This window comes from Vanellus vanellus (assembly GCF_965231255.1).
Source record: "Vanellus vanellus genome assembly, chromosome: 4".
Lineage (NCBI taxonomy): Eukaryota > Metazoa > Chordata > Aves > Charadriiformes > Charadriidae > Vanellus > Vanellus vanellus.
The window spans coordinates 1,755,713-1,780,217 of NC_138909.1; the positions used below are offsets into that span (position 1 = coordinate 1,755,713).

The 24,505-nt window shown below is 50.2% G+C and overlaps 1 protein-coding gene across 2 annotated transcripts in view; it reads right to left on the reverse strand.

Moving 5' to 3' along the window:
* Positions 1-24,505, reverse strand: part of SLC4A4 (solute carrier family 4 member 4) — a gene marked incomplete at its 3' end in the record, with an annotated part of 159,107 nt that overhangs the window by 6,676 nt on the left and 127,926 nt on the right. For both annotated transcript variants that reach the window (XM_082482028.1, XM_082482027.1), the window contains exons 14-22: positions 22,712-22,782; positions 18,491-18,679; positions 16,228-16,341; positions 15,709-15,870; positions 10,668-10,846; positions 9,246-9,318; positions 5,160-5,228; positions 3,152-3,325; positions 568-729 (exon numbers count right to left, since the gene is read on the reverse strand). In XM_082482028.1, the coding sequence (XP_082338154.1) occupies positions 568-729; positions 3,152-3,325; positions 5,160-5,228; positions 9,246-9,318; positions 10,668-10,846; positions 15,709-15,870; positions 16,228-16,341; positions 18,491-18,679; positions 22,712-22,782 (1,193 nt within the window). The remainder of the gene's footprint in view (positions 1-567; positions 730-3,151; positions 3,326-5,159; positions 5,229-9,245; positions 9,319-10,667; positions 10,847-15,708; positions 15,871-16,227; positions 16,342-18,490; positions 18,680-22,711; positions 22,783-24,505) is intronic.

Genomic DNA, 24,505 nt, shown 5'->3' on the forward strand with positions numbered 1-24,505 from the left:
CCAAAGAGGATACCGCAGAAGGGCATGTACGCGTTGAAAATATGGAGGTCATGAGTACCATCAGCAGAAAGCAGACTTTCCTGAAATACCACAAGTCACATCTTTTTGTGCTTTTAAAAAAAGCAATTAAAAAAAACACCCCCGAAGAAAACCAGAGTATATTCAGACGTAACAGAGCCGCTGGTGAAAATCCTCCTCCTCCTAAAATGTAAAAGACAATGACGGGGAGAAAGGCGGAGGAGGGAAAGATAAACAAGGCAGGGTGATGAAAGGCGTTCTAGTAAAGGGCATGACATCTCAGCAGGTATCTAGCGCTCTTGTGGGAAGTGTGATTTCATTCTTGGCAGCGCAAGTACCACCTACCACAGCCTGGTGACGTCTGGAAAAGGGAAGGCAATGCAGAAAAGAAGTTTTCTTTGGGGCCGAGTTGCTGCAGCAGCAAAGCACCGAGCCGGTGGGCTTCAAAAGAGGTTGGGAAATGCCCAGAGCCTGGGGGGGGCCACGGAGCATCCCCCGGGATTAGCTAGCTAGAAATGAGTAACTTGACAAGAGCAGAAAGCTCCTTACATCATCATTGTCACTGTCCATACTGCCCTTCTTCTTTTTCTTCTTCTTCTCATCCTCTTTCTTTTTCTTGTCCTTTTCTGGAATGACGTCGTCGAGAAAGCTTAAGTCATGCTGGGAGAAGAGGTAGTCCATGGCTTTTCTGACGGCCACGAGTGCCAGGATCTGAAACGGCAGAGAGGGACTTCTCAGTCACGTTTTACCTTTAATCGCGAACGCTCTGTGCATTCCTCTTGATGCCACAGGCTTTAATTCTGGTTGTAAACGAACACACAGAGAACAAGGGGAACACCTGGGATCTCTCTATCAACCTGGAAGTCTGAACCGTGACTGCCTCGCGTCAGAATAAACGGGAGCAATGCACAGAAAAAAGTATGTAATCACTTAACGCTCCTGTAGAGACAAAGGTCATCTTTAACATCCAACGGATAGGCATCAGGCAAAGTATATTTTTTCTCTTTATAGAGAAAAAAATGAGTATTTTCATTTATTTTTGGATTCAGCCTACATGTGCAGGTTCACAGGGGCAGCCTGAGTAAGGCTCTTTACTTTTTTCTCACCCCTTTGCCAGATGTATGAACTCTTTAGAAATTAAATGAGGGCCAAACTGTGCCCTCAGAGTTTGCAGAAGAAAGTTTACTAGGATTGTGGCTGCATGAAACTGGAGGAAAAGCTTTTTCCCTGCAAGACTGCACTCCAAGGCACTGGGGAAAAAAAAAAAAAAAGAAGGGACATGTCTGAAATAGGTGTTTACATCGACGTGGGGTTTAACGCCACCACCGGACACCTTCCAAGATCACACGTACCTTTTACCAAAGGGTACACCAACAGACTGAAAGTTGGACTTGTCTACTAAGAGATATAACCCATTCCCGACAACGGAAGGCTGCCTTTAAGATGAAGAGGTTGTTCCGAGCAATGACGGTCAACGGCACAAACGATTCCTAGGAAAGGACCTCCAGCTTTGACTTGCGTAACTTAAGACGCGATTACAGAAGTGAGAAATTACTCAGGGGGCAGAAAGATGCCGCGTAGACACCCGTGATTATCCCATTATGAACTACTTCTGTATTAAAAGTGCTTTTTCTTCAAATAAAGAGGCTTGGATCAATTGGCCGGATCTTCACAAACTGGAAGTGTATAGTCTGTTTGTTCATGCGTGCAAATAACGGAGGTTTTGTCATCAGATCCAGCTACATCTAAGCTGTGACAGTACCTTCACCGAGTTTGCACCGTTATAACAAGCTCAGGGTTCACTCGGATTCTCCCTATTATGGGCAAAGAGAAAGAGTGTCTGTCCACATCTCACATTCAGCTTTCAACAGCAGTACAACACAGCCACGGAAAGGCAATGGAACGGCGCGTCAGTGGGAACTGCTGATTTTTAACGCCTTTACGTATGACCATGTGTCCCGGCAAGAACATTTGGAGGATTTTTTTTTTTAACTTGCCTCATCTTTTCTCAGTTCACCAGCATCAGAGAACAAACGCTTGTCCTCATTCTGTTTTCTGCTTTCACTCCTTCTCTCCCTTTAAATAGGCACCGCAGTTCGTAACTGCGCCCACAACCGAAATTGTACTTATCCGTAAACCTGAAACTAGGTGACTTTGGGCCAAATTTCTTAAGGGAGTTTCATAAATCTTTAACTTTGCAGCAGTGTGACCCATCTCCAAGCCGGAGGCGAGACTCGGCAGAATCTCTGCGCGTGCAGCGACGGTCCCCTTGGATCCACACTCGATCCATTTGGCCCCATATAGACATCTTAACTCCCCTTAACACTTCTTTGGTTTTTATTTGGTATTAGTGCCTAGTTGTATCTATAGTTCTAGTCATAACTTAAATGCAGAGAACGCTGTTTCACCGTTCCCCTTCCTTGACGCTGTAGAAATACGATATCAGACTGACTGCACAGTCTATATTTAAGAAACAGTTATTCTGTGTGTGATGAACATTTGATCTCTCAACATCCCACATAAGTTTTAGCACGACTCCGATATGCGTCATTAGAAAGAGAAGATGCGTCCTAGAAACTTACATATCATCCTCCGATGTGAAACACATCAATCGACATTCTTGTGTTTTTACTCAAGTTCAAGGAAAAAGACGTGGTTTTTTTTTTGGCTCTTGATTTAGCCAATCCTTTCCCTCCATTTGGTACACCTCTTAGCAGTGAGCCTCATTCTTGGTTTTGTCAATTAATGCTATTTAAAAGCAAAGGAGACATTCTCTGTACGGTAATTAGCGTGGACTAAAAAAGGAAAACTATGCACCTCTCATTCGTTCACGAAGCTCAAGGAGAAAACACGGCAAATCTAACCTTGGCAGCCCGGAGCGGTCACAACTAACGACACCTTTCTGGAAAAAAATTAACTTTCCAGGCTCGTTTTCCTCCAGAGGATTTCTGTAAAGGCCGCCACGGCAACATTGACCCCGTGTAGTCCTACATCAGTGCCGTGAAGGGAGGCAGAGCCCCGAGCTAGGGATTTGAGAGGGAGAGGCTGGATTTGCCCGTTTTTGGGAGGGCACGGCCGTGGGGGGAAGGCGCAGGCTGCGGAAGGGAGGGATGGGAAGGAGAACGTCACCTACCATGACGGGGAATATGATAGCAGCCACGGTGGACTTGAGGATCCAAAGGAGGGCCAGGCACACCACCTGCAGGAAGGTGAAGAGATGGACCCTGCGCAGCGGGACGTGGCGCAGGTAGATGAAGTCAGGCTGGTGTTTCAGAGGCATCAAGAGCAGCTTCAGACGATCCATGAACTGGAAAGGAAAAGAAACCGACATTTAAACGAAACCCGGGAAACACACGCACAAAAAAAAGAGATACAAAAGCATTATTCCATGATGACACGTGACCTTGAATCAACTTGCTTTCCACCCAGAAAAGAAACCCGGTGGAAAACCCAACACTCCTCCTCTATCCTGACTGACTTGTGCTTGATGCAGCGTGGGCCGAAGTCGCTCACTCGGTTGTCTCAAGCGAAGGTCCTACATCTACACTGCATTTGGCAACTGAACAGGGACACAGGAGCGAAACATCTCTCAAAGCAAGGCCCTGAGGTGCCTTCATCTTAAAGAGCAGGACTCCATCTGCTCTGGTGATCAGTGTGGAAACCAAGGGCCAAAGGTGTCGGTGGAAATTGCCCCTCTGGCTTCGAAACAATGGGCCTGATCTGCTGCGGCTCTGGACGCAGGGCATTTTCTCTTGAAGGGAGCGCCTCGTTACCCACAAAACAGAGAAAATAAGGTGAATGCCCAAATTACGGTCAGCATCAAACTCTGGGTCGCTTCTGCCACCCTCCCCTGCCCCGCTCCTGCCAAGGAAAGGCATTCAGCATTTAAAAACAATTTTTTTTTTTTTTTTTCACCAATTAAATTGGGAGCAGAGGTCAAGAGAGGTGAGGGCAGACATCACGTTACCAGAGAACAGAAAGGCAGCTAACCCCAGGCCGAGGAAGACGGGCAGCTTTTCCGGCAGCGTCCCTCGCCCCGTGCTGGACTTGGAGTTAAACCAAAACCGGGCTTTCTCATGGAGTGAAAAACATCCTCACTCAGGGGAAAACAAGCTGCCCGGTCCCCTGACCACCTGGGCCGGGAAGCCGGAGAAAGCCCTTCCAGGAGAACCAACCCCTGGGTGGACATTACAATCCCCTCGTTGTCCCCTGCCCGAACGCGGGCTCGCTGCCCGCTGCCGAGACCAGATGGATGTCCCACCGGGGAATGAAAGCTGGGGCCGTTCTAAAGAACACCCAAGGAAATTCTCATGGCGCTCACAGAACAGGCAGTCTTTTCCCCTCAGAGCACAACCAAGCGCTAAAAAGAAAGGCCACAATTAACAGGGTGCCAGAAAGCAACAAAACCGCTTCCAGCCTCCTAGGGCCAACGACAGACGCCGCGCTGTGGGAAAGGCTCTTGATGGAATATTTCCTCAATGACAAAGAAGGGGGCTTGGCTTCCCCTCCCCGGCAAAACAGCAATGTTCCCGCTCGTTAACATTGCAGAACAACCCCGTCCCCATCAATCATCCGCCCTTGTTTTCCTCCAGTCTGTGACAGATGTCCCGAACCAGGCAGGGAGGGCACTTGGGGCCTCTGCAGGCGGACGCTGCTCTCGGAATGGTTGAGTTGGGGGGCGGAGGGGGGGGAGATGGACCCCGGGTCTTCACAAAGCACCCCCCCATCGCTTACAGGGCCCAGGCTTGGCTGCTCTCCCGCTGAGCAGATGGCTCCCCTTTGGTCTGGATCTGAGGACAGCCACCCGTGGCAATGTTTGTAAACAGTTGCTACCCTCCCCGGGCTTCTTGGGAAGGAACAGGAGGCGGTGAAGGAGAAGGGAAAGGGCAGAGGGTTGGGAAAGAAACCCCGCAATGGTTAATGATTGCCACCTTCCGGAGAAGGCCCAGCCTTGGAGGGACTCATAGAACCATAGTTAGTTGGAAGGGACCCTAAAGATCATCCAGTCCCATCCCCCCCGCCCTGGGCAGGGACACCTCCCCCCAGCCCAGGTTGCTCCCAGTCCCGTCCAACCCGGCCTTGAACACCTCCGGGGATGGGGCAGCCACAGCTGCTCGGGGCAACCTGCGCCAGTGACTCACCTGCACGCCATTGAGGGAAGCGACACCCATGTAGAGGAAGACACCGTAGAGCACGGGCATGGGAATGAACTGTGGGGGAAGAGCAGGAGAAACCGAGTGAACAACCTCCCCATAGACAATGCACCCGTAACACCTCGAGGGGGACATAATTCCTAGCCTGTGGTCAACTCAGAAAGCAATCCTTCTGCTGTGTTTTGAGAGACGCAAGAACATTTGTGCAATCACTGGAGGGCTGAGGAGCAGGCCAGGGGTCGGACGAGCCCTGGGCTCTCCCACTTCCCTGGGACTTGGATGTCTCTCCAAGAACCACAGGGAACGGAGCCAGCAAATTAAAAAGGCGCTGGGGTAACCGTGTTCCAGTAAGCTTCAAACTGCCTTTCGCCTCTCGGTTACTTGTGAGACGAGAAGCAGAAGGTAGAGAAGAAGAAAAGGCAGCACGATCCTGTGGTATGTCCAGCTCGGTAAGCCGTGGAAATCCACCCAGAAAGGCTCTTCTCTTGGGTCCCACCTCAGCGATGACAGTCCTGCCAACCAAATCTCTGACCGCTCCATCTTTCACTCGCATTAATCCGTAACTATTCACGAACACAGGACCGTGAGTTACTTTCTTCACTGTCGGGAACTGTCCTTTCACACATCAATTTCTGCTCCCTCCAGTGCTAAGCGCTGCCCGTTCCTCCGTCACTGGTCCTGCCATGGGGGACATCATCCTTCGGAAGCGAGGAAGGCGCAGGGCAACACCACACACGCTCCCCAGAGCGAGCACCCGTCCCTCCGAGCTGAAGCACAAAGCCCTCCTCCACCACAAAAGCCACCGCGCGGCTGCTGGGGGGGAACCGCTCCTCGGCCCCACCACGCAACTGTGCACAGCCAGCCTGGCGTGACCTCAAAGGCAATACTTGGGCACAAACCACAAGCGGCAGCTGAACAACAGCCTTTGTGTGATTTATTTCAACCCAGGAAGGTCGGGAAGAGCTCTGCCGCCGTCGCCGAAGGAAACTCTCTGTGCAGTGACGGGCGGCTGCCACTGAACGGCAGCCGCAGCACAGCCAAGGCTCCCACGGAGGGACGTTTGCCTTCCAACCTGTGCATGGGACTCACTGAAGAGGCAAATAACACGGCAGTTATTCAGTGTTTTCTCGTATTCCCTACATTATTCATCACTTACTGGGTGAAAAACATAGTGCCACGCACATATCCCCGGAGGCCTTGATGCCGTACGCGTGCGTTACGCTTGCGGCACAGGAGCGCCAGCGTCACCGGTCCACGTGCCACCCAGGACCAAAGCTTCCCTGCCTACATTTCCCCCTTCCCTCCCCTGAGTCTCATTCCCTATCACCTCCTCCGAGCTTCTTGGTTGCCAATCCATCCTTCTATTGGATTTACTTGCTTCCTTGAGTCAGCTGCGTTGATATTTCCCATTAAAAGCCCCGTTTTCTTTTCCCTAGCCGGGGTTTGATGGTCTGCCATCGCCGTGTGCCGTGGCAGGGAGGGACGGGGAGCCAGCGCGGGGTTCACAGAGCTGGGGGTGTCCAAGGGATTCAAAGCCCTCACTGGATCTGAAGGATAAGACGAGGCATGATAATATCTCCTCCGGCAAGTCGGGTAGGGGGAGTTTAGCTTTCAGAGTTTAGCTTTCTAGTTCATTTATATTGCTATCTCTCCCTCCCCTTCTATTTCTTTCTGTTTTTCCAAAAAAAAAAAAAAAAAAAAAAGAAAGAGAAACGTCCAAATATTATTTCACCATTCCACACTAATTAATCCTCTGAATCATCCCTAGGTGAAACTTCAGTACATTATCCTGCAGAGTAGCAAGCGGCGCTTTCCTTTTGGAAGACTTTCTTTTGGCAAAGCCTTCGCTAACAAAGGGGTTGCTGGCTCAGGCACTCCGAGCAAACCCGCTGCGAGCCAAAAGAATTAAAAAATGTATTTATAGGAAAGTGCCTGTCATTCTCCTCGCAGGGCCGAGGATGTTTCTGTGGAGATCTGCCATAACTGAGCAGAAACATCAGTGCCGTTCGAAACCAGCACAAACACCGCAAAACCCACAAAAAAAACCCCAACCCAACAACAACAACAACAACAAAAAAAAAACAACAAAGAGGAGATTATTCTGCCTGCTTTATTGAATTTGGGATCGTTAGCGTTCAATTTGCCGCTGGCACGAGAAGACTTAAATGTTCTGCAATGCATTTAGCAAAGCAGCTCTCTGGAGCAGGAGAGACCCTGCCACTGGAGTTTGTTAAAGGTCCTGAAACGCTGCCAGGGACTTCTCGCTGGCACGTGGGCGAGGAGCGTGCCGATTTATCCTCAGGCGTCCTCCCGCCAGGACCTTCCCCATACGCGTTCTTAGGGGAAGCGCCGACGAAATAATTAATGAACGAAGCAGTAACAGGGGAAATAATAGACCCCAGTGGAGCAGAGGAAGGGAGATCTTGCAGGGAAAGGTCACATGAACTAACAAGCAGTTATTACAATCAGGCATTAAATTAAGGGCGCGGAAATGCCTGTTTGTGCAGAGGAGGAAACTGTTACCAAGACACAAAAAGTTGCTAGTTGTAAAAACAACCTTAGAAATCAAGAACAGGAACACCCTGACATTGTTAAGCCGCTTTCTCCACTTGATACACAGGTGGCATCGTTGCTCTCTGCCTGCCTCCGATCCTGCAGCCTCCCATAGAATCACAGAACGGTTTGGGCTGGAAGGGACCCTGAAGACCACCCAGTGCCACCCCCTGCCCTGGGCAGGGACACCTCCCACCAGCCCAGGTCGCTCCGAGCCCCGTCCAACCTGGCCTTGAGCACCTCCAGGGACGGGGCAGCCACAGCTTCTCTAGAAGCTAGATTCATCAGAACCAGTCTTCATATCACAGGAGTTATGGATGACGGCAGATTTAACTGTGCCTCATGCCCCTGCGGCTTCCAACCTCCTCACGACCAAAAACCTCCTTTGCCTCCTCCAGAAACGCTTCTCCAGACACCCGCGTGCTCCGTCACGGAGTTACGATGCACGGTGCCAGCGTTTCAGCGCGTATGTTACTGTTTTGACATCTTCTGCTCCTACCATTGGTCTATGGACCCATGGAGAGGGACTTCTGCAGGTGACACCTCCTGCTGTGCAGTATGCCTGCACTCGGCATCACCGAAACCGTCATCCCCGGAGAAGGCAATATCCTCCACAAGACATGGCTAAGCAGGTTTTCCAGTCTCGTTCTACGATCTGATGATCCACTAAGGATGCGTTTCTCTGTGGCTACGGGCCAACACATTTCAGGCCTTGGAAAATCACTCCTTATCTACTTTAAACGGTACCTCAGCAGCACATCCGTCCAGAGCCTTGGCTAAACTTGTAACACAAAAAAAAAATTCAGGAGATCAAGAAATCACTTTTTAATTGCGCTGCTTCCTCCAGAAACACCTTTTCCATACTGCTAAGCTGGGCGTCGCGTCTGAGCGATAAGGGATGGGCTATTTTAGGAGGATCCAGCCCAAAAGAGTGAAAATCTGCTGAGGTGCGTGCCTTGGGCAACCCCTCCTCTCAGCGGGCCACACACACAGCTTGTGAGCACCAAAGGAAGACTCTCTTCAGGTACACGTATTAAGATGTGCGCACACTCAAATAGATGCAAATGTGCTTTTAAAACTACGTATCCATCTCTTAAGCTGTGCCTTCTGCAGAGCTGCTCTACCGCATTGCCAACCGCCCTTCCATCATGCCACCGGTAGGCTCTCAAGCGTCATCCGCGATATATTTTCCGTAAAGCACAGTTGCAGCAGAAGTACAAGAGCGCAAAATAAAAGGAAACAAAACTTTACGCAAACATGGATCTTAAAATGAAAAATAAACCCACAGCCCCCAAAACCCACCAGCCCCGAACTTTGTCACTATTACTGTCTAGGAGACTACGTCATCTTCTTTTTCCCTTCACAGAGGAAGCTTCTGGAAAATTGTCCGACGGCCTCAGTAATTCTCACTGATCTCCTTCAACGATGAGCCTTTTTAGCAGCGTAAAACTAGCCTGAGAGGCGCTGCGGCCCTCCTCCGGCTGCGCGGGCAGAAGGAAGCAGAAAAGGCGACGTCCTTACCTTCAGGATGGGGGCCATAAAGACAGACACGCCGGTCAGAATGAAAACGATGACGCCGGTGACTCTCTGCTCCCTGAAACAAAAACCACCGGGTGAGCAGCACGGCTTCAGCTTCCGCTCTGCTTTTATTCCCTCTCTCAGACTACTCCAAACCAACACAGGGCCCGACAACTGGTTTTCCTAGCCCCGTTCTCAAGGCAGACTGGTGGTAACAAGCCAACAGCGCCAGGCAGGTGTCTTCATCCTGACCCGGCCTCGTAAATCGCTTTTTTTAACCCCCAGCTCAGTCTTTGTACGCTGCCTTAGCGCCGCTGTTTGGGGATCAACAGAGCGCTGCTACTGAGTAAGGAGGAGCGTGTTTACGCGTTAAACATTAGAAACCGTTAAATAGCAATCCAAATCCTCTGCACGCAGCGCAAATAGGTAATAAATCATTGGCTCTCCACTCTTAGATTAGCAGCATATTTGGAGTCCTGCTCACAGCACTCCAAAAGTTGGATAAATGGTCCCGCGCCTTCGTGGGGTGCCGAACACGCGCCTTCATCGGCACCCACAGCCGCTGCCTACATCCAAAAATACTTTCCCCAGTAACATTTCAGAGTACTGAAAGTCAGGCCATTAAATTGCTATTTAGCCGCCTAAGCAAGCGGCCTGATTTCCACAAGCGCTCCTATTGAAAGCACTTCAGCCCACTTAATTAAGGCGACCAAATACAGAAAAAATTGCTTGAGGAAGTAGAGCGGACTACCCTAGGCATGACGGGTTTATGGTTTTTTTACCATTATATTTGCTAAGGAATGCCTGTTCGATTTCCACTGATAAAGAAATCCACAGGAAATTTATCTCCTTTCTCAAAAACTGCAAAAAACGGGTCTGATCTGGCAAAAAAAGCTTTTGAGGAGTCACACGGGGTATTGCCAGAGACCCGCGCCGCTAAATCCCACAGCCGGGTTTGGAAATACGAAGAAAGCGGCACGTAATCCTTCACGACCGCTTTGCGGTGTCCCGTGGGCACCAGAGCTGGCTCTGGAAAGCCCCGTGTGTCCTGGGGGGACGTCAACGTGCGTGCCCCAAGCAGACGGAGAAAAGGTCTAAGCTCCTGGGCTGAAGTTTCCTTCCCCTCCTCCCTTCGCACGGGCTCTCCCCCAGCTACAGGCACGCACGTAGCACAACAGCTTTCTTCCTTTTCAAGAAAGGGTATTTGCTCAAGGGCCACGCCAGATAAATTTCTAACTGGATATATCCTCTGCGGACAAAAAAACAAATAGCTGTAAGGAAGCACAGCTCATCTGATTTACAGCAAATCTAAGAGCTGTTCCCCCTGAACCTCTGCACGTGTCCTGCTCGAAGCGAGGCCATTTATAGTACGCACCGATCCGTGCAGGCAAACAAGGCAATGGAGGCCTTTCTGGTTTGACATACCTCACTCCCAAAAACTTGGGCTGTTCTCCAGGGGCTGAAGTTTCCGTCTCCATCTTCAAGCTGTCGATATGAGCGATGGAGATCACGGTAGCAGCAACGTACCAGGGCAGACCCATGAAGGAGCATACGATCATCAGAATGGCCACCCAGAACAAATCCAGATGATATCCAGCGCCTTTCTGTGAAGGGAGACAGACAACCTTCAGCTTAATTATTCAAAATCCCTAAGGAACGGCCAGGGCTCTGCCCTGGGGCAGAGGCACACCAAACAAGCAGCATATCCTTCCACCGCGTCTTTTGGCCAACAGAAGTTGGCGTAAGAAAGAGAAGAGTTGGAGACATTGCTCCTTAAAGGATGAATTCCCCGCCTACGCAGGGAAAACGGGTGTCACGGTTCCGGCAAGGTCTGAAAACGACAGCATAGAGTAAGCAGAGGAGAGCAGCAGACCTGCAAGCAGCCTGGCGAAAGACCAAGCCCCCTGGGTACGCTACGTAGCGCTTGGGGCTCCAGTTGGTACAGGCCAAGCCCTGCGACCAGTCAAAGAGCTCTTTACGGAGGGACCTGAGACAGCAGACTGTGAGTTAAAGACGACCAGAGAGCACCACCTTCACCACCTTCACCACCTTCAAAAAATAATTAGTGAGACCCACGTCGTATCTTGTCAGCAAGCAAGCTCTCAATATATCTCTCTATATTTTTTATAATATATATAAAAATACACATTTTTCTTGGTTATAATGGGTTTATAGCATTGCGAAGGAGCTCTGCGTTGCCTCTTAAAAAGCTAATATGAAACCCCGCTACGCAGTGCTATTTTTATCATATGTTCTCACTTTTTTCATAGGAACTCGGTGACACGCAACCCAACGCCCAGCACCAGCCCAAGCCCTGCTGCCTCCCCGCGGCGCGTGCGAAACCCCGACGGCCCATTTTCACAGCACGAGACAGTTAGGGCAGCAAGAGAGTTCGGAGAGGGCGAGCGGATGGGGGATGGTCTGCAAAGCGGGAGAGTGGCTTGCGACGGTGGGAGCCGTTGGTCCTCCTGCTCTGCGACAGGACTTCTTCTGCCGCGGTGGGAGGCCAAAATCGGTGCCTTCGCGTGCCAAGTCTTCTGGCGTCTGCGTTAGCGACAGCTTGGATGTGCACAGAGCTTTAAACACCCAAACCACCCTTGAAAGCCAGCCCAAAGCCTAACGTTAGTTTTAAGCAGCTGTTGTAAAATAAACCTCAGTGTAATGACTTCACAAAGTCTACCTGAAAGCAATCTTACAGACACAAGATGCCTGCCCAGACGTGACATTTGCTGTCTCGGAGGTCGGAACTCCTGTGTTTAGGATAGGAAGCAACTGGGGGTTCTCACAGCTGGGACTTGACCGCTGGTCTGAGCCGTGCTGGTCACGCCGGGTGCTGGAGGCACCTTCCTCAATGCCCAACCCTACGCTCTCTCGGGGCGAGCAGCAAGAACAGCTGATGGGTTCATACCCTACCAACAAGGAGAAAGTTGTCCTCGTTCTTTACTCCCTTCCGAACACCCCTCATCTTCTCTTTTGTAAATCCCTTAACGAACTAACACAGGAAAGCCACCGGTCACAAGTGCCAAGAGAAGAAGCGAAGAAACAAAAGAGCCACCAAGGAAAAGGATCTTCAGAAAAACACTCGACAAACCTCTATGGTTTGCTATTTTAAAGAAGATCAATCTTTTTTCAATCCTGTTCAATCTGATTTTACTGGCAAGAACAAATGATCTGGACCTACTTGGTGAGCCAGGAGGGAAAGCAACCCAGCTTGTCTTGAATAGTCCTCATTGTTTTCCTCGTACGTGCGCTGCTTACCTTGGCTGGCCGGCAGCACGGGGACGGACACTCAGTGACACCCTGCCAACACTTTAGCAAGGCACTAGCAGAAAAAAAAACCCATCCTTCTTTTGGCCTATACTAGATTTCGTGTATGGAGGTCTTTTTTGGTGCAGAGCAGCAGGACAGGGCTCGAGAACCCCCAGTCAAACAAAAGCATGTGCTCACAAAGGAAGCAGGAAAGAAATTTTTTATATTAAATAGTATTTTTCTGGAGTGGTTATACTAAGTTACTACAAAAGCACACCCAGTGCTGATAGCTTAACCACCTCCAGTGCCTCTAAGGTGAAGAGATGAGGGACCTCTTCTTCATGGGGAAAGAACAGTGAATATATTCTTCCAGCGATTTAGAAAACGATACACCTGCTTAGTTAGGTGCTGGACACAGATCTAAACCCGAGATCGTGTCAATGATTAGCCTTCCCCCGAGGAAGACGTAGGCACAGTGTTGAATACATCTGCCCGGATCCTCAGAGCAAAAAGTGATGTTCTGAGGGTTTTTTTTTTTTAACCCAGTCCCATAAGACCATCACGCAGCACTCATCACTGCGCACAGCAAACCTTTCCCATTCCCTGTTACTCTGACTTTCTCCTCCAAATCAGACTCGAGATGGTCTTAAATAACACGTCCGTTGTCTAACGTCCACAGTGACCGCATAAACTGAAACATCCTCCCTTTTTCCAAGTAAAAGCTCCATTCCCACTTCCAACAGCTCTCAATATAACCAACAATGCAGATATCTAAAGTGATGACCCAGCGCTACCTGTGTTTTGAGGGAGGTCTTTACTCTCACGGGTTAGACCACTTGAAACATGTCTCGCTAGCAGGAAGGGAGAGTCTTCTTTTACAGGAATTTAATATTTTTCAATAGAACTGACCGCGCAGGGAAAGGAAAAACCCTACAGGCACGAAAAACTGCATAGCACCGGTCTGGAAAGTTTATTTTAAAAACATTACTACATCCGCGGCTGTTATATGTCAGCGGATATAAAGCTCTTCTTTAAATAACATCCAACTGTGGCTATGCCCTTGGTATGTCCCAAATCTCTTCAGCTTATTGCTAGTATTTTCCAGCACTGTACAGCCAACACAGCTGTCGTACCGGGGCCATCTCTGGCCATACCCACCACAGGAGGGGTCCCTGCCATCGTCCCCACACCCCCAAACCTCCTTCGGAGCGGCTGACAGCCACAGCGCCGTGCCGGGCCCGCTCAGGGATGGCCACGACACAAAGAGACCTTGTTCTGCCGGTGGCTGAGAACATCCGCCAGCGATTGTCTTACACGATAAACACAGCAATGGGGGCTTGTCCGACCCAGAGAAACTTTGCCCGTTGTGATAAGGTGAGAGAGATTTTGGCTTGGATGCAGTAATGCGTTGCCGTGCAAATTAAAATGAGGTCCCGGCTCAGGTTAAAGCAGAGCTCCTGAGAGAGACGGCCCTTCCAAGCTCACGGCCTCTCCCCACCGCGAGCCTGAACTCCCAAAAATGGGCACTCTCTGCAGAACCGTGCATGACCTGGTGGACCCCCTCTGTCCACCCTCGTTTTCCTTTCCACATTGATGCATCAGATTCACGAACTGTCCCCTTATAGTCTACGACAGGAGTGCAGGAAGAAAGCTGATCACAATCACAGAGCACCCTTCCCTCCTGAAAACCATCAGAAGACGACAGGGAATAGGCCCGTGTCTTTGAGGGAGGAAGGTGGTAGGAGGGGAATTAGAAGTTAAGAGTCATCTGATGCCAGAGGAGAGGTTTGAGTTAGCTGGCCTTGAGTCTGGGACCAGTTTCTCTAGGAGACTAGAGTCTGTGAAGTGAATGGCCATGTGGAAGCACCAGCAGCACCAAGACCCAGCAGTTCTGCATACCAGCTGGAAGGCAGTGAGCGATCAGACCCTTCTGCTGGCCCCCATCATCTTCCTGAAAGCCCTGTTGAAAAAAACACCAGGAAGAACCTCTGCCAAGCCTCCTCACTGGAAAGCGCCCTACCCTTCCTAGGTGTTCCTCAACATCAGACCCGGGGACTTGCTTTAAAGGAATGAACGGTTTTGGTAGTATGTACAACCCCAGTCGCTGGGAACAGCCGGCAGCACGAGTTCACCCTACACAAGCAAACGTTGAGAATGACAGACACCAACCAGTTTCTGACTGCGCTTAATTTACCGATTTCTTATCTCTCGCTGGAAAAGCAGAGCACACCATGCGGACACGTAAAGCGCACAAGCATATACCTTTGTATTTCCTTTTCTAATTCTTCATCAAATGGTGGAGTCTTGCAGAATCACCCAGGCAAACGACAACCCTGAGGTCAGGGCCAAGAGATTCTGAAACGAACTTCATCCAGCCCTCTACTAAGGTAGACAGTACTACTACCACCAACGGATGCAGGGGTTATGGTTATGAAGGCAGCTAGATGTTGTTGTCATGAGGATTCTTTACAAGACAAGCTTCGACTAACCTATACTTAGAAGTTTCCTTTGCCATTCTCCAATGTCTACAGTCAGAGCGTGAAGCTCTTGCAAGGAAAGATCAAAATACTGTAAAGATCTTAAGAAACTTTTTGGGCTTATGTTGACATGAAAAGGGGCTTTAAACAAAAGTTCTGCCTCTCAAAGGAGGGCAGCTCCAACTTCTTCCAGCTCTAGCCACGTCTTTGCCAGATGAGCAGGGGTTAGGATGCGATGGGTCTAAGCCCTCTCCTTCCCCTAGAAGGGAAGAGGTAGCTGGCTGGCTGTGTGAAACCCAACTATTCCTGGCACAGGACCTGTTTGTGAAGGAAAAGGGAGGCGCAATCCCAAAGCTTCTCGTGTGGGAAAGCTTCAGGCTGCATGCTGGTGAAGCCAATCAAAATTAGTAAGTGCTAACTGAACGAGACATCGCGAGTTGGCCCTGTGCAGGGTTCCTGCTTTAGGTGGAAGGCCAACGCGTTTTGTGCAACGCTCAAGATTTTTCAACTGAATCAGTGGCTTTCAGAGCAAAAACTCTACGTTGGTCAGAGCAAAAACTCTATGTTGGTCAACAAAATAAATATCGTCGTTAAACACCAGCAATGACGTTTCTGAGGTGGCGTGTATGTTCAACGCTGCCATGGGCCCTTCTCCGCTGCCACGGGCCCTTCTCCCTCTCTAGCACAGAAGAAACACTGGGCAGCTCTCCATACGCGTGCAAGACACAACGCACACCCACCTTGAGCTTGTGCTCCTTCCTGTTGACGATGACGGCTGTGATTTGCTGGTCCATGAAGATGAGGATAGTCACCAGCAGCGCAGGGATGGCTGCTGCCAGGTACACCCACCACGGGTTCCCTCCAAAAGGTGGGATAAACCAGCCCCTCTCAGGACTGGTTGGCTTTTGAGGGCAAGGAAAGGAAAGCTTGCATTAGAGCCGCAATAGAGGAGTGATGACATCCCAAATACACTTGTACTTCCAGCAATGGGGCTACAGGGAGACACTCGAGGTTTGTGACAAGTTCATCCTTCCCTTTAACAGCAACAAAATGAACCTTTTGGAGTACGGAGGCAGGATTTACAAGGTAACCAAAATGATGTTAATAAAAAGGACACCATCTGAGAGAAACGGTCCTTTTTCAGACAGCTGAATAGGAGAATACTCTCCTGTTTTGAGGGCAAATCATTTAATAGAGGGCAGAAGGGTGGAAAAGGGAACCTGTTCCAAAGGCGACCACACAAGCCGACAATGACGTACCTTGAATTCACTTGGCACAATTAGTTTTGGTGTGTCCACACCTACCAGGGCATCTATTCCACAGAAAATCAAAATGGACAGGATAATGGCAAAGTCACTGATGAGCTTCCGGGCCTGAAAGAGAAGTCGATATCATAACAGTAGTTAGCACTACGAAACACCGTTTCACCCATGCTTTAGTCTCTACGCGATCCTCCAGGCTTGCGTTTGGTGGCAATACAAGCTCATGGTTTCTTCTTTCGTAGAAACAAAAGGGCTCATTGTCACGTCTGGTGCCGTTTGCCTAAATGTGCCTTGGTACTTCACTGCGTTGTCTGAAAGCCAAACACTTAAGCCTAAATGGAAGTATGAAAACAAGCCGGAGGGAAAAGGAAACTGCTATTCTAAGAAACTCCCACGTGAATTCTGCAGGGCCGTCTCACTGATGTTACGTTCGACAGCGGCCAACAACCACTGGTATGGAGACCTAGCTCCTCCGCAGCAAGGCCCGAAGAGACTTTTCAGGATCAGCTTCCAATATTAACAGATATTGAACATTTACAAATAATTTTTAAAAAAATAGTGCCTTCTTTAGACATGTAAAATATTGTTTCCTTCTGGTTGCCTTCCGATCTCTGATTCTTTGGGGCCCACGTATTCACGTTTTTCTATGCAGGGCCAGAGATGGCTTTTTTGACACGAGTCGAGCGTCTCGTGTTATCACAGGATCCCTAAGGTTTTAACAAAAAACACTGTGTTATCCCCAGACTCCATTCTTTTAATACGACTGATTTTGCAATGCAGGTTAAAAGAAAAACGGGAAAGGGAAGAAACGGTATTTCACACCAGACAATGGAAACGGTCACAAACTTCCCTTTAGAAGACGGAAAGACCCAAACTTCCAAGACAGATGAGATGTCCTCTATGACCGGCAGAGATTACACTGCTTTCTGTTCAGGTAATAGATCAACCTAAACAGACAGGAAAACAAACTAGACCTCTCAGTGAAATCCTCAACACGCCCTAAGGGTGCAACTCTCCTCAAGTCACGGGAATATGACAACCTAAAGCTGCCAGAGCTCCAAATTTAACTGGGCAGGACCCACTGTGCTTGTCTGTAACTGTGGGATCTTTTCAGAGCTGTTGTTCCTTCCAGGCTTCCTGGGTTCACATGGTTACCCATAAATTGAGCCGCATTCCAGCCCGGATGGAATTCGTTTCCTTTTTATTAAAAATAATAAGAGGTTCAATTGTAACACAGCAGAACAGTAAACATCCACGTAGGATAAATCCCCGTGTGCCAGAATGCCAAAAACGAGGGCGGCGGGGCAGGTCTCGGAGAGCAATGTGGCTTTGGTACCCACGGAAACCACCAGCTCGCACGCCTGTCGTGGTACCTTTGGTTGGGGAGACAAAACAAGCAGACGCACCTGAGAGGTGCGCGCAAGCTGGCTGTAACCCTCAGCAAAATCTTGTTTAAAGGGTTTTTCAGCTCATCCTTATTTTGCAGCTGACCCTCAGAGAAGAAAGGGAATTTCTGCTTTAGGTCCCTCGCAGGCCAGGCACGGACTCTAGTCGAGTTGAACATTTTTGCACCGATTTCTGAATATTTCAAAAACTCCGTGGTACCATCAAAGATGCGCCTCTGTTCTCCTGTTCTATACCCGCTTTTACTCAGCGACAAAGCAAAGGGCTTCTTTTGTCCTCCCCAAATACTCCTTCCGGCTATAAGCGGGGAGATTTCTGACATAACGATTAACGGCCCTTTTTGGTCGTTTGACGTCTGTCGAACGGCCGCGCATCCTACCCCAGAGCATCACACGGAGCTGGGTACGGGACACTGAAAATGGCCAGCTGGAACTAGATACGCCTGAAGGACTCGTCCAATTTCTTAATGCTGATAAACTCCATCATTGCCTATCTCAGCTTGGAAGCGTTGTTGTCAGCACCTTGAAAATCACTGCCGCATCCCCACGACAGACTGTGGCTCGTTTGGGCTCTTCTGCTGCCTTACCCGTGATCTCCAGAAACACTGGGAGGGTGACAGCGAGGCAATCCCAGACATACGGAATCACAGAAGGGGCAGGGTTGGAAGGGACCTCTGGAGATCATCTAGTCCAACCCCATACCTTGGTTAACCATGTTTTGATGTCAATCAATGCAACCCGGCTTCCCCGCAAAGCATTTCTCCCTCTGTGGGTGACAGCTACACCAGAAGGGAGGCTGATTTTTGCATTCTGAAAGAGTAAAGAAACAGCCTGTTCGGGTGAAAGGAGGCACTTACGGTGGTTGGAAAATAGCGACTGGTCTTGAATTTCTTCAGGGCCATGGAGCAGGTGTAAGTGCCAAAAAAGAGGATGAAAGACATGAGGGTGATGTCGGGGACGTAGTCGCAGTTGTTGCCCACGAGTCGTCCTCCGTATTTCAAGCACTCCTTTGTTGTCAGCGATGACCAGTCAATGGTGGCGTTGTACTGCAGGAAATAAAAGAGAACATTTCCATAAGGCTGCGCTCAAGTGCTAGGACAGGGACGGGGAGAGAGCATCAGGGAAAACGCTGGGAGGGAAACGGAGGCACGGAGCGGAGGCTCAAAATTCCCTGTGCTTGTGCGCAGAGAGAATGGATTTTAACCCGGGCAGAGGACAGTATTACCTGGGAACTGAGGACAGGCTGGGCCTTGGGAAGAAGACAGAGATCTTTTGATCGCTGCTGTGGTCTGCCAGACACGCTCTGCACGTTCCCCAGTGGCAAGGCACTGTTGGAAACCCCACGCAGAAGCCGGAGTGGCCTGAGACCACCTCTACATCCACCGCCCACTGCCCCTTCACCGCATGCAACGCCAAACCCGAAACCGCTTCTCTCCGATCCAGACCAGCACTGTTTTCACAGCAGAAAATCTCCCTCTCTGCCCTTTCTAGAAACTAATTTTGGGCTCGCCTAATGCCCACCGACCTCAGGAGGCTTCTGCACCCACAGCGTCGCACCACGCCGCTGGTACCGGGCATCATTCTGACTCGCTCTGAGCACCTCCAGCGTGCAGAGCCAGCTGCCCCGTGCTCACGGACGGGGTGCTACGCTGGAGAAGGATGAGCAACCACACACAGGGGACAGCCCGGCCGCCGAATGAACCGATCCGGGCTTGGGGCGCACACACAGTTCAAGTCTGGGATCCTCCTGTGTATGTTGTAAAAGCCATCGGTTTATCGGTGCCCGCAGAACGCCGGACATGCAAAGAAAAAACTGGCACATACTAAAAATGAGGCCACAGCTGGAGCACCGCGTCCGGTTCTGGGCTCCCCAGTTCAAGAGAGACAAGGAACAGCTGGAGAGACTTCAGCAGAGGCTACGGAGACGACCAAGGGACTGGAGCACCTCTCTGATGAGGAGAGCCGAGAGCCCCGGGGCTGTTCAGCCTGGAGGGGAGAAGGCTGAGAGGGGACCTCATCAACGCTTATCCATATCTAAAGGGCGGGTGTGGAGAGGATGGGGCCAGGCTCTTTCCAGTGGTGCCCAGCGCCAGGACAAGGGACACCGGGCACAACCTGGCACACGGGGAATTCCATCGCAACGTGAGGAAAAGCTTCTTTACTGCGGGAAAAACTTCTTTACTGCGAGGGTGCCCGTCTGGGGAGTTTTAGAATCACATTGTCTCTGCTCCTCCTTTTCTCCATGAAAACCCCAGTGAAGGACTCCCCAGTCCTGGGAACCATGAAGATCAGAAAGAAGGAATATTTTAAAATAACTCGATATGGATAAAACCATAGAGAGGAAAGAGTATTTTTCTCCAGATAGTTAAGTTATAGAGAACTTATCACAAATGTGGGCACAGCCCAATGCAGACCAACAAGCAATTTACCAGAAAAACGATGTTCTTTAGGCAAAAGTGCAAGGCACAAAATATTCTTTTGTTTATAAGTGACGTTTTCAAGTAGGAAAAAAAAAAAAAAAACCCAAACCCTAACCTATATTAGAAATCTTGAAAATATTTAAGGTACTCGCTGAAGGCAAAAAGTCCATAGCCTCATGCTGCGCCTATTAGTATCTTGTTCACGTGCGTGTGTCGAAAAACCCATCACATATGCCTCCAAGCTGGCTGGATGCTCATAAAGTTGCGGTCTGAAGCCGCACGTAATAAACTGCAGCTGCCTCAGCAAGCGCAGCCCCAGAGCTGAGCCGAGGCGAGATGCTGCTCACACCGATGGCGTGTGAGCCCCCAAAAACAACCCCCCGGCTCTGTGCTGTTGTTTGACAAGGCGCTGGCACTTTTGCTCTCTCAGCACTCCCTCTCGGAGAGGATTTCTGCGGATCTGCCCTGACTCGGGACGGCAACAGAGGGGAGAGCGAACGCGGCTTTCAAAAGCAGGGAGATCAACTAAAACTAACCCAAATATTTGGGGGCGTATTTTACATTTTGCGATTTTAAATCTACAGAAATAAGCACCGGAGAGCGTTCAACAGGTAAGGTTACCGCTTGGGGTATCAGAAAGCAAAAAGAAGAGAGCATCCCTCTTTTTTGGGAGACCCCCCCCCCGGTGCGATATTGCTTTGCCCCCCCGCCAAGTGCCTGGCAGGATTTGTACCGGGGCTGCTCTTCCCCTTCCCGACACCCCCGGCACGTGTCCCTGGACATCTGTTCCTCTCTGAAACTCTAAGGCATCCAAAAAGGAGCCCAGACACAGGGCTGCCCCGGTGGGGACCAGGCGGAGCATCCTATGGGGAGAGCATGGCCTCCCCCCGGCTCTTCTCAAAACCGGGCAGGGAGACAGAGTCAGGGCCGAGGGGAGTCCCCTCCGGCCCCACCGAAGCGCAGGAAGGGTGGTGCAAAGGAGGGGTTTGGGGGAGGAGGGCTGAGACGCTGAGATGACTGTTCCAAGGACGGACAGCCTGCAAATGCAACTCCTTGGGTGGTTTTCATGTCTCCAGGCCTCAGGTCAGTTAGAATCATAGAATCATGGACTCGACTAGGTTGGAAGGGACCTTTAAGATCATCAAATCCAACCATCAACCTAACATGGCCAAAACCACCACTAAAGCATGTCCCTCAGCACCACGTCTACCCGGCTTTTAAATACCTCCAGGGATGGCGACTCCAGCCCTTCCCTGGACAGCCCGTTCCAGTGTTTGGCAACCCTTTCGGTGAAGAACTTTTTCCTAATATCCAATCTAAACCTACGCTGGTGCAACTTGAGGCCATTTCCTCTTGTCCTATCACCTGTTACCTGGAAGAAGAGGTCAACCCCCACCTCTCTACACCCTCCTTTCAGGGAGTTGTAGAGAGCGAGAAGGTCTCCCCTCAGCCTCCTTTTCTCCAGGCTGAACAACCCCAGTTCCCTCAGCCGCTCCTCATCAAACTTGTTCTCCAGACCCCTCACCAGCTCCATTGCCCATCCCTGGACACGCTCCAGCGCCTCAATGTCTTTCTTGTAGTGAGGGCCCCAAAATCAAACACAGTATTCGGCTCACCATACTAGTTCTTTGCCTTCCTCTACAGCATGGCTCCCTTCTCCCGAGACTGACCATCAAGTGCTAAACCCACAAAACCCAAGAAGAGTTGTTCTTGTTAACGGAACCGAAGCGGCAATGGGAACTCGTCTCCTGATGGGTGGGCTGTGCTGGAGCTGGGGTCACTCAGCGCTTCCCCAGGCATTATTTTCTGTGACGGGCAGCTGGGGAAGGAGGTCCTCATCTCCAGCCCTTCCAGAGGCAGCCAACTCAGGTGCCCAGGGACCGCAGCCAGCCGACGGAGGTGGGCAAGGAGCAGTAATGGGCACACGTGGTGCAGCCTGACCATCAGGAGACCTCGCTGCTACTTCTTCACCCTGCCACCAAACCCCTCGGGCACCTTGGGCGACGCTCTTGCCCTCTCGGGTTCCTAGTGCCTGCAGACAGGGCCCAGGTCACAAACCGTTCCCTTCCTGCCGGGCCACTTGACGCCACATAAGAGTGGCCGCCACATGAAAAGAAATACGGACAGGCAGGATCTGTATTCTTCATCAGGAAGTTATTCTGTCTCTCAGCTTACTTCCCCTGCATCGAACATGAACATTTCTGACCCCGTCAAGCTCCATTTCTTTCTCATCATCCTCCAAAGCTCACCACCGGAGCGAAGTGTAGAAAAGCCAGGGTTAGCTACAGAAGAATCAAAGAACGGGGTTGAAACGGGACCTTCCAAAGGACGGGCTGGCCACAACGCTCCTACCATTACAGCCCTGGACACCAGGATCCCACTATCCCCTGGGAGAACCACTTGCATCCTGCCAACACGCACAGATCAGACTGCAAGAAGGTGGCCGCTATTAGCAAATAATTAATACGATCAAATTGTGCACGCAGTATTCCGTATACAGGACCACGAGAAATCCTTGGAGGACCAAAAAGGAGCAGTGTCACATTTTCACGGTGTCCGCGTGAGGGTTTTCTCCACGCGATCAATTCCCCATCTACTGGCACGGCACATACAGACTTCCAAGCCCGGATAACCTCTGCCCTCGCAAAGGGCACTCACCATTTCTGCAGAGGAATAGAACAGCTCATCGGCCGACGGCACCGTTGTCCCGTTAAATAACGAGCTATTAACTGCAAGAGAGGAGAGAAAAAGGAATCCCGTGAGCGCGGCGCCGAAACAGCTTAGAAGGAAAGCAAATTTCATCTATCAAATCATTTGTTAACTCCATCAAACCATTTTCAACCTCTTCGCTCAAGTGAAGTGAGTCCAAAGTATTGTTTCAGACTGACTCAAAAGCATCAATCGCTTAAAAAAACGGGAAGAAAAGGCTAAGGGAAACATGATTCAAACCTAACTGGGTTTTTTTTTTTTGGAGTTCATTGCGGAAAAAAAAAAATAGAAAACCAGACCGACAAGATAATATTTCATAGTTTTGCAATATTTTTCTAACAATTTCTGGATGAAAATAAACATCCACAGAACACTCCTAATTATTAATTTAAAATTGACGCACAACCCCAAAGATACACAGGAAGGAAAAATGCATTTTAGAATCCAGCACAAACACATTTTTTGAGTTAAAAAAAAAAAAGAGATAAAGAGTAATTGAAATCAGCAGGATGGAGGTAATTTCTTTGACAGCATTCACTGTGACAACGATACACGTTTTCCTTCGGTATTCATGGGATTATCAATCATTTATTTGAAATTTCATTTAGAAATGCGATCGCTCCTGAAAATAGGCTTGGCAACTACATCCTCATGTTTTATTTAGGTTTTGCATGTACTCCTATGTCTGATGAGAATATTTAAGTTGGATTAAAATCTCGCACCGCTCACATTTGTTTAGCCGGAAAAAGAGTTCAGTGCATTTGTCTTTCACACTACTGAAATCACAGGAGGGTCTAAATCAGTAGTAAGACATCTTTACACGTTGGCAATCTTTACCGGGCCCTTGGCAAGTAAGATCTCACGGCTCTTGTCAAGACATGGATTTTGCTGTGCCTTGAAGTATTATTGCGGACTTTGCTGCCGGTGTTTTCCTGGTGCTGGTGGGAATCTCTTTGGGATACCCAGAGCAGCTCCCGAACCCTGCCCACCGCCCTGGCGCTTTGCTTCGGGCTGAGCAGCAGCCCCGTGGATGTCCTTGCTCCTGCGGCAGATGGAGCATGGGTCTGGCTGCTGGTTTGGCCTTCTTTAACTTCTTGACCCACTGGTGCGCGTTAGCTCAGCGACATGCACAGGAGGTGCAAGGACCAAAGGGAAGTCCCCGCGGGACACACGAAGTAATTATTGCCCGAGCACACACAAATCCTGCCGGTGATTGCTTAGAACCATAGAATGGTTTAAGTTGGAAGATACCTTGAAGATCACCTCATTCCCACCCCCCGCCCTGGGCAGGGACACCTCCCCCCAGCCCAGGTTGCTCCCAGCCCAGTCCAACCCGGCCTTGAACACCTCCAGGGATGGGGCAGCCACAGCTGCTCGGGGCAACCTGCCCCAGGGGCTCACTGCCCCCACAGGAGAGAATTCCTTCCTAATAGCTCATCTAAATCTCCCCTCTTTCAGTTTAAAACTGTTCCCTCTCGTCCCATGGCTGCCCTCCCTGACCCAGAGTCCCCCCCAGCTCTCCTGGAGCCCCTTTAGGCACTGGAAGGGGCTCTAAGGTCTCCCCAGAGCCTTCTCTTCTCCAGGCTGACCCCCCCACCTCTCCCAGCCTGTCCTCCCAGCAGAGGGGCTCCAGCCCTCAGAGCACTTTCGTGGCCCTCAAAGATGAGAACAGCCAAAGGACCCCACTAGGGCCCCCTGCTTTGCCCATACTGGTACTTGCTGAGAAGCCTCAAATTATTTTAT